Below are 15,802 nucleotides of genomic sequence, written 5' to 3'. Positions count from 1 at the left end.
GATCTTGAGTCTTATTAATTTACGTTTGTTCATGTTTGATTACCCGGTAGTAGTGTTTATAAACTCCTCAAAATTTTTTTGGAAATCTGACTTTGATCGATAATCCCTCCTCAATTTTATGAAATGTCATAATTGATATCAATGAATAGATCATTTAATTTTCTTTGAAATGATACCCTCCATGATATGATTGTGGGTCACATGGATGTGCAGTGCCTTGAAATGTGGGGCTAGGGTGACTTTCTCAGTGGTTCTTTTTATCATTCTCATGCACCTTAACATCAACATTAACATGGAATCAAACACACCTCTGCACAAGCAAACATATAACAGGTATTTCAAACCATGTTATCTCACAGAACCATCACTACAGAAGCAGGGGCTTGATTTGAATGGATCTTTATATGTATTGAGACAGACAAAAGAATCATGTTCTGCATTGACCCTTCATGACTATTTCTGCTCGTTTTGCAGCTTTTCAGTTCAGACCTCATCCCACACTTTTCAACCCTGCTCTTTTCATGATGACATGATCTTAACAAGGAAGAAATTAAATGACCTTTTGAATAATGTAAAATATGCATTGTGTAAAATTGGGAGTTGGGAGAAATTAATGGCCAAAGTCAGATTTCCAAACTTTTTTTGCTTGTTTTGCAGCTTTTCAATTCAGACCTCATCCAACACTTTTGAATCCTACTCTTTTCATGATGGCATGATCATAACAAGTATGGTATCATTTTAAAGAGAATTAAATTATCTTTTGAATGATGTCAAATATGCATTGTGTAAAATTGGGAGTTGGGAGAAATTAATGGCCACACTCATATTTCCAAACTTTTTTTGAGGGGTTTATATACATGTACAGGGAAAATAATTTACAACACTTTACTAACATTTGCTTAACATTAACTATGAAATATGAATAACATTACCTTAAAAAGTGGACATAGTTGCGATAACTATGATGCAACACCTGCGGTCCCACATATTTTATATACTGAATTTGCTGTACCTAAATATCGTCCTACAAATCAAAGCCAATACGAATGAGCAGCCTTGTATGGCATTACCTCATATACTCAACTATTCAAATCTTCCCAGGTTCCTAACCATAATGCAACATTTTAAAGCACTGTAATGTTATATTACAGGCCCACATTAACGAAAGGTGTTATCAGTAAGTAAACTAACTACTCCAAACCCCCCCCCCCTCCTTAGTTTTCCTTTTCAGTGCATATATCAAAAAAATAATTACACTTTGAAATAGCCTGAGGAATTAAAAAATATACAACATGTGGGTAATTTTTTCACATATAATCTTGGGTTTGGGTCTCATCTATTTAATGAAAGTAAAAGTTTTGACAGAATGTTACACTTGAGTGAGTACTGTCCATTTTTGTAAAGCTCGCAGAAATCTGTTTGCGCAGAAATGCTTGTTTTCACGCTGTGTCAAGGGGGAAAGGGTGAAATCAAACTTACCCTGCGAAACATTTCTCATACATTTCCCTTGCACTTTTAGTCAATTGAAATAAAACGGATATATTCAAGCATTTTGTAACAATTTTGCCACCCAAATTGAAATTTCAACACTTAGTAAGCACAACCTTTACCCTTTTGGTGCCAGCTGGATCTGAGGACATAACTGAATCTGAACAAAAGTTTATATCAGACATCTCTAGCATTTGTTCACTAAGTTTTTATCATTTAAAGTGGGTTTCCATTTCATTTTTCATTTAATACTTGTTTTTCCACACTTTTCCCAAGCTTGAGAATGATTAACAAAATGAAAATCAAGCCTAAGCCATTTCATGTAAATCACAGCTCAATGTAAAGCAAATATCGTCACGATGGCTTCAGTGTGTGGGGGATTGGGGTGGGGCGCAATGCATTCTTCGAAGTGTTTTGAGCAAGGAAACAAGTTAAAAAAAGGTGAAAGATATCTTCAAATCAATTTACTAGCAAATTCTAAGTGTTCTTTATGTTTAAGGTCTATTTTTATTCGCATAAATATTTCAAAGTTCTGCGCAAATCATTTTTCACTAACTTTTCAAAAGTAAGTAATTCTCACTCAAACGGAAACATTTTTTGACAGTTATATCGTCATTTGCTCAATTGGATCTGTACCAATGTTAAAATGTGGTAAAATCTTCAGGATATTACAAATATATAATTTTTCAGGATTTTAAGTATAAACTTTTTTTTGACATGCACTATATAAACAATTCTAGGCCAATATATTCCCTGTATAGTTATACTTATAGAGGGAGATTTTAAGAAAAGCTATTTCTAACACACAGTCAATGAGATACCATACACAGTGTTCGTCGGTTCGCTTCCAATTTAAAGGCCAATTTTACTTTAATCGGGAAAATTTGATATGAAATTTGAGATTTATGACGTTTTAAAGTATCACTCATTTCACCTATTAACTGTTTATTAATATGAAACGTTTCAAGTTTTCCTTCTATAAAATATAATGCATAACTCGGTTTGACTCTATTTTAGACATGTGAAATGGCAGTCATTTTGAATTAACCAAAAGGTTTGAATTGTATTGTCAAATATACAAATATTCAGATATTTAATGTATTGTATAAATGATCCATGACCATTGACCCACTTATTTGCATTTTTCTAGGAGCTGTTCCCTTCACCTGCCATACTAGAAACATATGTAGAACTTTCTAGACCAATATTAGCCAATGTACAATCTGATTTCATCCATTCTTATCGGGAATAACATTGCTTGGAAAGCATACAAGTTAGGTATGAGTTAGATTAAGTTATAGGCAGTATACATATGACTATCGGTTTCCTGGACTTAGTTTGTTTTTTATAAGTAATATAATTTTTGAATTGTTATACAATACCATTTTGGTAGTTTTTCATCTTCAATTGATCCTTTGAAAAGAGATGGGTCACATTACCATTTTGCTTATGTCGTTTCTTTCTAGAGTAAATTTTTACATTCCTGATTTTACAAAATATCAACATAATGAAAATTACATTTATGATAAGCAAAATATCACGAACAATGTGGTTCCACATCTTTGGATACAAATTTCGACAGGCCTCTTTAGGCTCTGTGAAGATAAGATCAGATGTTGAAACAGAAGTTTCAATCTCCTGTGTATCAGTATAGATACCGGTATGGTTAAGGGTTGTTGCTTTTGTTAATGTAGGAGTAGGTGAAGCTTCTGGACATGGCACTTCGATATCAGCAAGGGTTTCGTCAAGAACAGGGTCCCATCCACAATCCATGCACTCACACCTATCAGGAATATACTCAGCCAGGGATGAACAACAGATCACACTGCCTGCCGTGAGCCCCACCAATATACTCTGGTGTAGGTGTCCTGTTCTCTCTGTCGGCATGGTCAAAGGGGGAACTCTGCTTCCATTCTGATAACATACAATCCACCCAGACAAGGTTCCTGCTGGAGCCATGCATTCCAGCGTTGTCCATTCCTGGTCGATGTACCCTGTAGTGGAGTCACATCGTGCCACTCCAGGAGGATAATCGACGCGTAACCCAATTCTTGGATATTCGGGTACCATGATACCGTCTTTGTATGCAGTTAAGATGTACGTTCCTTGGTCATCTCTTGAGACGGGATCAATTGTGAGGCGGATAGAACAGCTATCATTTTTACCTCCTCTTTGATTCACAAGGATTTGATTATGAGCCAGAGATGCAACCTCTGGATTGGTCGAAGTGTAAAATGGCACTTTGTATCCATGTTGTAGTGTTACCTTTGTGCTGTTGCAAGGATATGGGAAGTTTAGAATGGCCTCTTTGCCCTCCATGACATGTATTATTTGAGCTTCACTTATTGATAATGCAATAAGTGTCGTCAAGATAACACTCACATAATTGTTTAAGTATGACATGCTTGGAAATGTGTTCAGCCAAGACTGTTACTTTTGCGTGATAAATTGGGTTGTCATTTGCCCCGTTGGCTGCCACAGTAACCTTGTCATCTGCTTGATGATGAATGGCACTAAGGTTCCCATACACTCAAGCCTCCTGAGAGCAATGCCGAAAGGCGTACTTTATATCACATTTGAAACTTTGTTTTAGATGCTAGTCATATCTCCATCTTGAAATCATCAGTCATTGTTCATATATCCTGAGAAATTATTAGGCTCTTGATTCTTTAGAATTTCATTCCAGCTGTAGAGTGTATTGTGAAGTCATTTGTATTGCCTGCAATAACAGTTGAAAAGGAAAACCCACAATTATTTTGTGTTCTTTTGATGAAAACTTAAGACAGGAGAAATAGTGCGGTATGGTGTGTCATCCCGTAGGACTAGCGTGCCAAAATTGATTTTTTGGTTGTTTTGGCTTCAATAGGGTCCCCTTAGACCAAAAACGATGGGGGTCAAATTTTCAGACCCCTCCTTCCCTTTGTGGGGGGTCCTTTTTGGCGCCATATTGGCCTGTACAAAGCCCAATAGGATAATCCATTGTATTCAACTTTATTTCTCACTTTTCTTCGCCAATTTTATTTTCAAGTTGTCTCAGGTGTACAAGAATGAATATTTGATGATGTTGTGAAGTCAATATTTTTTCACTTTTGCCATACGGGGGGCGGATTTTGCGAAAAATGCCCCAAAATTGTGAAATATTACCCCCGAAATGTAATTTTCCCCCTTTTTGGCACTAGAATTAGGACAAAAAGATTACAAAATGAAGTGCATATGTCTTGTTGTACAGTCCAATAACAGAGGAATACACCACATGTAATTTATATGATTATTATTGGTAAATTAATGTAAAAGTCACCCCCATTTCAGGATTTTATGCAGTGAAAACCTAACTACAACACTAGAGGGCGCCATAACTTATCATGATGATATTAGTGTGGTACGGTATATCATGACACAGTTCCTGCAGGATTTTTGTGCCAAATGTTTTTTTTTTTTGATTCACTTGGGTCCAATCTATCACGAAATGATAGGGTTCCAATTTTCCCCACCCTCACCCACTGCCTGAGGGGGGGGTCACCTATATCGAGACCCACTAAAATCAGGAGTATTAGTAATTTTGCGCCCGGTTAAACAATGAATTATTTATGGTATTTTATCATCCCTATAAAATGCCTATATCCGAAGGCTTCAAGTTGGACGAGCATCCTACCAACCATATCCCCTACTCCCCCCCCCCCAACTGACTGGCATACAACTTTCACCATTCGGCCACTCGTCTATTCGAATTGTCAATTATGTACTTCTCGGCTAATTTCCAATTACTGATAGACAGAAAAAACACATAAAATATAATTTTAGCCCCCCCCACACACACGCGCGCACATGTGCACATATTCATTATTGAAATAACGTGTGATGTTTAGAGAACTTCCGAACTTACATTTTTTTTCAACAGTTGTTAGTACTAATTGACCTCAGGAATAATTTACTAAAAATCTACCAAAATCTGCATCAGGGAAAGTGGTTATTTTCAAGATAGTATCAAAGATGGCCACCATTCACTTAAAATTAATGAATACAACTCACTCATTATCCACCCTAGAATCCAAATTAGTTTCATACTCCATGGACACAGGGTAGAGTGAATATAAGGACCCCAGGATACCTGGAAAATATAAGATGGCATCAAAAAAGCCTGCCGTGTGCTAAAAATCCGCAATTTGGTTTTGATTCAATGATTTTAAGGGTGAAGTAGTAAAGTGGAAAAAAGTTACCAGGACAGTGAGTGGTCTGGTGGGTCCAAAAATCCATGATGGCTTCAAAAAATTTATTCTGAAATGGCTGCTAAAATTAAAGCAGACATAGCTGATTTCATATCGTCCATGGAAATGTGATTTCGATGTTTAATTTTAAACCACTGGTTTGGGTTAGGTAATATATAAGGATAAGTTACAAGGAGAGTCAGTGGTCTGGTTTGTCCAAAAATCAAAGATGAATTCCAAAAAATGATCTTAAAATGGCTGCTGATACTTAAAGCGGACAAAGTTCATTTCATATCGGCCTGGGAGATATCAGGTGGGTGTTTCATAAAGCTGTTCGTAAGATAAGACGCCTTTAAGAACGACTGGTGATCCTTTCTTTTGGTAAATGGTATACATAGGGCTCCATTATGATAGGGGATGGTTTAGCGCGTAAGAAAGGATCACCATCGTTCTTAAAGTCACTCTTAACTTACGAACAGCTTTATGAAACGGCCCCCAGTTTGGTGTCTAAACCAATGGTTTCAAGGGTCAAATAAGACATTTGGATAAGTAAATAAGGGCTGTCAGTGGTCTGCTATGTCAAAAAATGCGATATGGCCTCCAAAATGCAGGGTCTAAATTGACTGTGGTTCTTAAAAGTAGACATAGTTCATTAGAAATGCACATTGTGGATTTGATTTTGGTGTCTACACTAGAGTTTAAAGGATCAAGTATTGTTTCAAGTTGAAAGAACAGTCGGATGTCAAGTTTATCAAAAATCCAAGATTGCTTAAATGACAGCTATTACTTTAAAAGTGGATATAGAACATTAAACATACACCTGGGGATATTATTTTGGTGTCTACACTAGTATTTCAAGAGTTGAAATTAAAAAAATACATATCAAGGACTGGCTACAATGACTATGCAGTTATCCATTTTGCCTTAAAATCCAAGTGGGCTTTAAAAAAATGGGTTCCAAAATGACTACTGTTACTTAAAAGTGGAGACATTATTCAAACAATACCAACCTGTGAGAAATATTTTGGTGCCTACACTTATATGTATGGGATAAGTTATCATATTGATTCATGAGTTTGTAATAGCACCCACTTGATGATTTTTTTTAATCTACCATGGATTTTAGACATAATGGAAAACTAAATATCCTTGTTATTTGTTGAATGTATTATCTAACCCTTTATACCACCATGTAGACATCCAAATTATTCCTCACATATTAATATTGTATAAACTCTGACCATTATTAATGAGTTTTAGGAATCATTTTAGATGCCATTTTGAAAACTTTCTTGGATTTTTAGGCAAAATGGACAAGTGCATATCTTTGTAACTAATCGAAAGTATTATTATAATCATGAAACCATTGAGTGGACACCAAAATCATATGTCCTTGGTGAATTTTAAAAGAACGATGTCCAATTTTAAGTAACAGCATTCACTTTAGACTCAGATTTCTTCACGACATCTTGGATTTTCCGACATAGACCAATGACTGTCCTCGTTATGATATGGTAATATTAATAATATAGGTATATATACCTAGGGAAGCCACTTCAGTTCTAAAATCTGTTCTCCCAGCGGGCCTTGCCATTATTATTACCCCTGCCTTAGATGGGCTGCCTAGGCGCTTTAGCATTCAAGGAATTCCTTCGCGCATTCAGGGAATTTCTACCGGGTACCCATTTACCTCACCTGGGTTGAGTGCATCACAATGTTGATAAATTTCTTGCAGAATGAAACTATGCCATGGCTGGGATTCGAACCCACGACCCTTTCAAAGTCAAAAGACCAATCCACTGGGCCACAACACTCGAACAGTTGTAACTAATTTTCTGACTTTAAAAATCATGGTTTAAACATGAAACCATATTCTTGATGGATATTACATGTCCACTTGTAAATAACAGTGGCTATTTTATACTCTATTGTTTAACATACTCGACCAACGACTCTCCTTGTAACTTATTCTAATGTATTATTAGACTCACTTTTCCATGGTAGTCACACACATTCATATTACCGGATATTGAACAAACTATATCGGTTTTTCAAGCAGCAACAGCAATTTCAAACTCCATTTTTGGAAGCCATCTTGGATTTTTTAACATACCGGACCACCGACTGTCCTGGTATGTTGAGTCCAAGATGGCCTCCAAAAGTTAAATAAATAAAGAAAGGAAACGGTATTCTTGTCCCAATTATGATCGTTGAAACCATGGTCTAGACAGCGATTCCATCTATCTCAGGTATATAAAATGTGCTATGTCCATTTAAAGTATCAACAGCCATTTTAAACTCCATTTTTGGAAGCCATCTTGGATTTCTGGGTCCTTGTAACTTTTCCCGATATACTTCGTCACCCTTAAAAATATTTGAATAGAAACCAAATTAAGGTCACTTAAGTAACCAAAAAAATCCAGGATTTTTTCATTTTAGCCCAAGGCAGCCTTGGGCTAAAATCTCACCCCCCCCCTACGGGGGGGGGGGGGGGGGGCGAGAATCAAAACAAAGTAGATGCCCATACTATGAATCGGCATTGGAAATAATTGCTCTTGAAATGTGTCAGCTTTCAAATTTATTGATAAAATTACAGTGCCTAGAATTTGATTTTTTTTAGGGAAGTGCTTATCATAAGTTATGGCGCCCTCTAGTGTTGTAGTAAGGTTTTCACTGCATAAAATCCTGAATTGGGGATGATTTTTACATCAATTGACCAAAAATAATGATATACATTACATGTGATATATTTCTCTGTTGTTGGATTGTATAACAAGACATATTCATTTCATTTTGTAATCCTTTTGTCCTAATTTTAGTGCAAAAAAAGGGAAAAATAATTTTTGGGGGCAATATTTTACAATTTTTGGGCATTTTTCGTAAAGTCCGCCCCCGTATGGTAAAAGTTAAAAAACATTGACATCACAACATCATCAAATATTCATTCTCATACACCTCAGACAACTTTAAAATATAATTGGCAAAGAAAAGTGAGAAATAAGGTTGAAAACAATGGATTATCCTATTGGGCTTTGTACAGGCCAATATGGCGCCAAAAAGGACCCCCCACAAAGGGAAGGAGGGATCTGAAAATTTGACCCCCATCATTTTTGGTCTAAGGAGACCCTATTGAAGCCAAAACAACCAAAAATTCAATTTTGGCACGCTATTCCTACGGGAGATGTGTCAGTGACATACCGTACCACACTAAAACCAGAAAAATACATGTTTAAAATATGTCTAAATCTGCTGCTACTACTACTACTACTACTACTACTACTACTACTACTACTACTACTACTACTACTACTACTACTACTACTACTACTACTACTACTACTACTACTACTACTACTACTACAACTACTACTACTACCACCAAGGAGGTTTAAATGAGATGTAACAGCAAACAAAATCCCTTTGAACAAGCTTCAAAGCCGCCAGCAGAAAGTATGTCAGGCATGCAATTTGCTCAACATCTCTTGCAATTGTGTAGACAAATGATTCCCGCATGACTCCGCAGCTATAGGTCATATATAAAAGGAAATATGCTATTGTGATGATAATTACTGTATTGCCGCATCTGGTCTGGTTATATGTGTAGTACATTATTTGGAGGCATGCGAAAATAAAGTATGCAATATGTCCTGAAATATGACTAAAATTTCCTCGACTGGGCATGTGCGGGCACTCATCTGGCATAATGAATAGCAATTTCCATCAACCACATTTGAAATTTTCATTTGCCGCAAACAATCAGAAAAGTGTTTAAATCTGGTTTCAGTAAAAGTCAAATTCTTCCTTTTTCCACTAATTAAAGGGAAATTGATATAATCTGGGCAAATATCTCAGCGTAATAGTGCTTGGTTATTGATGTCTTGTCATGCGTACAAATTTCTATTTGTTTATTAATATAAAAGATGGAAAATTTATCCAAATGGATATTCGTAAAATTTTACTCCTCGGATTTCTTCACTGAAACTGGCAGCTTCAAAGGCGGACATCAAAAAGGTCTTAACTGCCTATCTTTTTTTGTGCTTCTTTAGAAATGAACAGCTGTTTGAATAAATTTGTTGCCTGATGGAGCTCCAGTCATAGAAACTTCTTGCTACTAACTACTACTACTTCTACTCATACCACTACTACTACTACCACTACTACTCCTACTGCTACTACTATTTTCACTTCCAATGCTCCTTCTTTTACAGTCTGTGTTTTGATGTTTTTGTAACCCATTATTTCTACGTATTCTTTACTTTTTGAGCTGTGAAAACTTGACACCTTTAAATAAAGAATGATGTGCTGGTAGACTTACCATTCTCCATCAAAGAACTTTAACACACAGCACACTAGTACTTGCAACCAAAAGAAAGCTCAATTCAATATCATTAACAACCCTTATTCATTTAGCTGAAAATATTTACCAAAATAGCAGTGAAGCATACTGCAAATAGATTTATACAAAGTATATTAATTAGGGTAAACAAGAGGTTAATATTAATTGTGTGAGTTATTTTATATTATTTCCGGGGGGGGGGGGCATATTCTAAAGTTTTATGCTTTTAGGTTTGTTTGTTGTTTGCTTAATGGGAAGTCCATTTAATGAAAGCACCTTTATCACTTAGCTATGAAATAATTTGATCTTGGCAGCTTTACATTCTCAAATTGTTAATAACGGATAGGCCTACTTCAAATTGGGCACAATCCATCTTCTGCAGAAATTAGATACATATATGCCATTAGTTTCTAATGTCTAGGAAGAAAAAAGAAGAGGTATGTTCCACATTGTTTGTGCACATCTTAACTTTGCAACATTTAAATAAAATCATTACACAGGTGATTGATCAGCTGAACAGCAGAAACAATTTATTGGCCCATTGAACAGATTGATGGAATGCATGCTTGCTTTTTCTTTTTGAAAATAAATTCATATTGGAAATCTGTTGCCCTCGGACTTGAATGGGTTTTAACATAATAAAACTATAATAGACTAATTACTGCACATTTCAATATGGAGCCCAGCTTTTGCAACAAAAAGCTCATTTCTTTAGTTGCTCCATTAATTCTCTAAGTGCTAAATCAGTACAATTTAAAAAATCCCTTAATAATAATAATATATAGTTCTTGTATAGCGCATATCACAATTATGAATAATGTCTCTATGCGCTTCCAAAGGACTTGGATATTATTACCCCAGCTGTAGCTTGGCTGCCGTAATTACTATGATTACAGCGCACACGCATTTCAAGGAATAAATTCCTGCCAGGTACCCATTCACCTCACCTGGGTTGAGTGCAGCACAATGTGGATTAATTTCTTGCTGAAGGAAATTACGCCATGGCTGGGATTCGAACCCACAACCCCCTGTTTCAAAGTCCGGAGACTAATCCACTGGGCCACAACGCTCCTTATTCTCAATATCACCCTAGAAGAATGATATTTCTATTAGGAAATGATTCAATCAGGTACATGTACTTTGGATCAGTATGAGACTTTCATAGATGATTGGCTGAATGCTCATCTCAAGCTGTGTCTGTGAGCAGTGAAAGCAGAGACATACTCATAATAATAGCCTGATGATACCACAGAGGCATTATAAAGTCAGCTGACACCAACAAAAATCAATCCAATACACTTTCCGCCCCAATTCACAGTTTCCAAAAATGTCATTATCTTTGACAGGGAAAAAAATAATTATTTTCCCCAGGGCTATTTATGAGCTCACCAGACCAACTTTGCCACATTGTATTAAAGTTTACTATGTGAATTTCAGGGGCTCTTTTTTAGTTTTCCAGGGCTCTATAGGGCATTTCGGTGGCAAATTCGCCCTGAGCCCCCGTGTGATTTTTTTTCCCTGATCTTTGATGTAAAATCAAATTTTTTTCCAGCAAATATTTGACAGTACATGTATGTAAGAAACCAAATTAGCCAAAATATTCTAATCAATCAATAAATGCACTACTGAAATATTTGATCAATTGATACTTGGGTCAAGTAACTGGTTGATGGGATGGAGTACACTGGGAATATTGGATTATTACAGCCCAAAGGAGTGAACCAGTGATCGAGCTGGGGCTATGTACCATTAAAGGGGAATCCAACCCAAATAAAAACTTGTTTTTATAAGGAAAAGAAAAATCAGACAAGTTGATAGGTAAAGGTTTGGACAATATTGGACAAACAACAAGAAAGTTATGAATTTTTAAAAGTTGTAAATATTGGTGATCACTTTACCCATGGAGACTTCAAATTGGCTGCATATGTGATGTCATAGTGATGTAAGGCAAGGACTACTCTTCCATGGACTCCAATACATGTTATGGCTAAAATGTCATTTTTCCCAAAAGTTTTATTTCAAATTATATTTTTCTTTCATGAGGACATAAACAGTATACTACCTGGGATATATTAAGATTACTGCCCCGGGGGAATGGGTACTTATGAGAAAACCACAAATCCCTGATAATAAAGTACATGGCTAATAGGAAAGTTGTCCTTGCCCCTTGTCATAATTTAATTACCCAGTTGCCAATTTAGAATCTACATAGTATTAGTGATTTCAATTTTAAAGTAACAATAACTTTCTTTACTGCTTGGCCGATTTCTTTCAAACTTTCACCATTCTGTTTAATTTATTTTTCTCCTTCCCAACACAACTGTTTAAGGCCAAGGCTGGATTCCCCTTTAAACATTAGGCAACCCACATAACATTCCTATTTATTCATCATACTCACAGACCCTAAAAGGCATAAACAAATTCTTGTGACATTACACAATTAGCTTTCACAGTGTATCCAAAGTCATGCGCAGTTAGATATTTCTATATTTTGGATTTACATTTGCTAACACTCACTTATGTGGAGATTTTCTAGATCTATGGTTTCTTGCTATATTGTTGAAAGTTCTCACAAGTTTTACCTGATTTTGTTTGACTTTTTTTCTTGCTTTATGGGCTTCTTTCTGTTTATAGTTTTTTGGTCAAAAAAGATAAGTTCACCCATTTTTGCAATGGCTTTTGCTTGGTAATGGGTGATCCAAATTTTATAAAGCGGCATTATTGGAAAGAAAATAAATGAACTATCTGAATAACTTTTTACTATTTACAGAGGAGTGACTTTAAATACATTGACCTTTAATTCGACCATGTGTTTCAGATGTTTTTCGGGCTGAAATAATTATTAGTGGCGGATCTAGCTTTTTGCTAAGAGGGGGTTGACAAGATGACCCAATAATGATGAGCTGCAACGTAATTCGTCCTTCGTAATTATAGCAAAATTCTCTAATGGTCGGGTAAAATGGATCGAATGTTTTGGGAATCTAGGTGGTATTTTTCTCAAATGGTCGGGTATACCGGATTGCCCGACCCGATGCGATAACCTGATGTTTAATACAACAAGCCTTGAAATATGCATGTTGTATCAAACATCTTCAGCCAGTCTTTAATGAGTGGAAGTATTCATAACACTTAGGTAAGATATAATTTCTATTCTTCTTTATACAGTCAAAAGTAGATAAAAGAAGATATTTTATCTTGAATATTCAACAGCCCAACCAATGGTGTTTGTAATTGTATTTTAAAAAAACAATCTATTAGAAGAGAATATTGTTTTTGTTTTATTTCTTAGAGAGCTGTAAGGATCAGGGAGGATCTTCCCAGAGTGGATGCAAACATAAAACAGAAGCATAACAAGAGGGTGATAGACCAGGACCTACAGGATGTAGAACAAGCTCTGAAAGGCTGAGGATAGTCCAGTAACAAGCCCAGTAAAGATCTGTATGATCCACATTCACTGTGAGAAACCAAATCAGATGGTCAAGGCCAAGTTTTTTGGGGCATCCAATCTTGAGGTCTACACTACAGTCTCAAGAAAGATCTGTCTGGTTTTGTACTGGCTCCTGTATGAGATGGTCTCAAGATTTTGCAGGAAGGAGGCAAATTGTCAATTTGCATGTATACAGAAAATCAAGACTGAGAAAGAAAATGATGTACCATGTATATGATATATTTTGGCAAGGACAAGTTGTCATTTGTTCAGACTGTATTTGGCAATACCATTTAAATATTATAATCATCGAGTGGTAATAGCCAATTATTTGTTGCATGCATGGTTAGTTCAAATCTCTGAACGAAACCAGTCCGAATTGCTCTCTCATATCCAGAATCTATTGAAACCTATGTGATATGGGACCCTGACTTCAATCACCCCCCCCCCCATAAAAAAATTAAATCCTATTTTGCGACTGTGATTTGAAATAAAACCACTCTGTAATGATTTTTAATTCCCCTTCTCATTATGAAACTTCACATTATAATATCTGGCACAGCTTTGGTTTTGTGTCACCTCATATCCCATCAACTACATTATGTCACAAATTGCCATTGAGCTTTAATAGGCACTATACCAAACACCAGAGCCGTGTTTTTCACTCCAGAATTCTGCAACTGTCTTTTCATTGCTGTGACATTCACCAAAGACAAAACAATTGAGGAATGTGGGAGAGATGTGACTCCTGATCAAAGATATAGCAGTGTTTTGTTATGGTGCCTTGATTGCTAAGCCATGTCATACCATGTCTGAACTAGCCTTATTCCAATGATGATGGAATGTTCCTTTGTTTATGCATACATGTATCATCCAACTTTTGTTAATTGGGAGCTTTATTTGTCTCATTCATGATGTGGAGTCTTTTGATTTGGAGAAATCAGGGTTATTTTTTACATGAATAAGGGGAAGATTCTGTGTCATGGGCTAGGTTATGAAATCTGTAGCTCCCTTAATAGGCTAATGGAGAGAATGGAAAATACATATTTTTACATGATGTATGCTGCATTGAATAAAATATATCTATATTACAATGGAAGGCATAAGGTGTTTATATTTTTGTCTCAATGACCTGTTATAATTTCATCCATGTTCTTTGGCTCACAGGACAAAAGTAATGTCTAGCACCAATTTGATGGAAATTTGATTTATTTACAGGACACCATACAAGTTTCATTCTCAGATTTACAATATGTTCCATCTTTAATATTTTGTAAAACTAAGAAGAATGGGAACATGAACTGATTGACCATCCATGCTTAAAAAAAACATGCCATACATATATGGTATAAAAATGAAGTGCTTAAATAAATCAAGTTCAAAGAATTATCATGTCCTTTATCCTTTAATTATAAGAAATGTGTGTACAGTATAGATGATGTTTCCCTCATAGACTACTGAGTTATATGCAAGGTACCACAGAATAGGGTTCCCCGCTTTTTAAGAAAACAGGATTCCCTGATTTTTCCCTGATGAAGTTTGAAAATTCCCTGATAATTAATTAAACCCATTCCCAATTTTGCATGTTTTCTAAGTTCTTGCAGTGGATTACATGTATTTTCAGTATAAAAACAATTAATGTAAGACTAATTAGTACCACCATAACCAGTCATTCAATGGATGTTGTTTGGATATGCAACAAAATATAACAGAGTCTGACTAACATGCTTTCAACTTTTGGGGTGATCAAGATTCCCTGGTTTTCCCTCATTTGAGGCATTTTCCCCTGATTTGAGGTATTTTTTTAATCAAATTCCCTGATTTTTCCCTTATTTGAGGCATTTCCCCCTGATTTGAGGTATCTTTCTGTATCAAATTCCCTGATTTTTCCCTGACTGAAAAAAAAGTAAATTTTTTTTTCTTCTGATTTCCTTGATGGGCCGGGAACCCTGACAGATCCATCTTTACCATTTGTTTTCTTAGGTCCTTTGTTATGATTTACCTCCAAGGCAAAAAGGAGTTATCACTTTTGGGCTTCTAGTAATTGAAACACTGAAACAGCTTTAGATGTGCAATTTAGAGAATATAAGATATTTCCCCCAAAGATGAACTGCAAAACAAGTGTCATGTTTTTATGTCAGGTCATGCATAGAATTGAAGAAAAAAAAGGATCATTCAATGAAAATACCCAAGACACTTGACATATTTTAACTTGGCAATAATCATTTTATTTTTAACAATAAAGTACTATCAGACATTACTATTTTACAGCTACAATAAATGTATTAATACTTTTACATTACATTTCAAAAGTTAAATTGCTAATAAAAGTGCAGATAAAATATA

The 15,802-nt window shown here is 35.6% G+C and overlaps 1 protein-coding gene across 1 annotated transcript in view; it reads left to right on the top strand.

Moving 5' to 3' along the window:
• The window catches only part of LOC121418732 (probable ATP-dependent RNA helicase DDX28), a 38,008-nt gene extending 22,962 nt beyond the window's left edge, over positions 1 to 15,046 (top strand). Inside the window, exon 14 of the mRNA XM_041612810.1 lies at positions 13,319 to 15,046. Coding sequence (XP_041468744.1) covers positions 13,319 to 13,435 — 117 coding nt within the window. The 3' untranslated portion in view covers positions 13,436 to 15,046. The remainder of the gene's footprint in view (positions 1 to 13,318) is intronic.
• Positions 15,047 to 15,802: the final 756 nt, after the last annotated feature.

Source organism: Lytechinus variegatus, chromosome 7, assembly GCF_018143015.1.
Source record: "Lytechinus variegatus isolate NC3 chromosome 7, Lvar_3.0, whole genome shotgun sequence".
In the NCBI taxonomy this organism is placed as follows: Eukaryota; Metazoa; Echinodermata; class Echinoidea; order Temnopleuroida; family Toxopneustidae; genus Lytechinus; species Lytechinus variegatus.
Note: the sequence above shows the minus strand (reverse complement) of the source record. Positions and strands in the feature narration are given on the sequence as shown.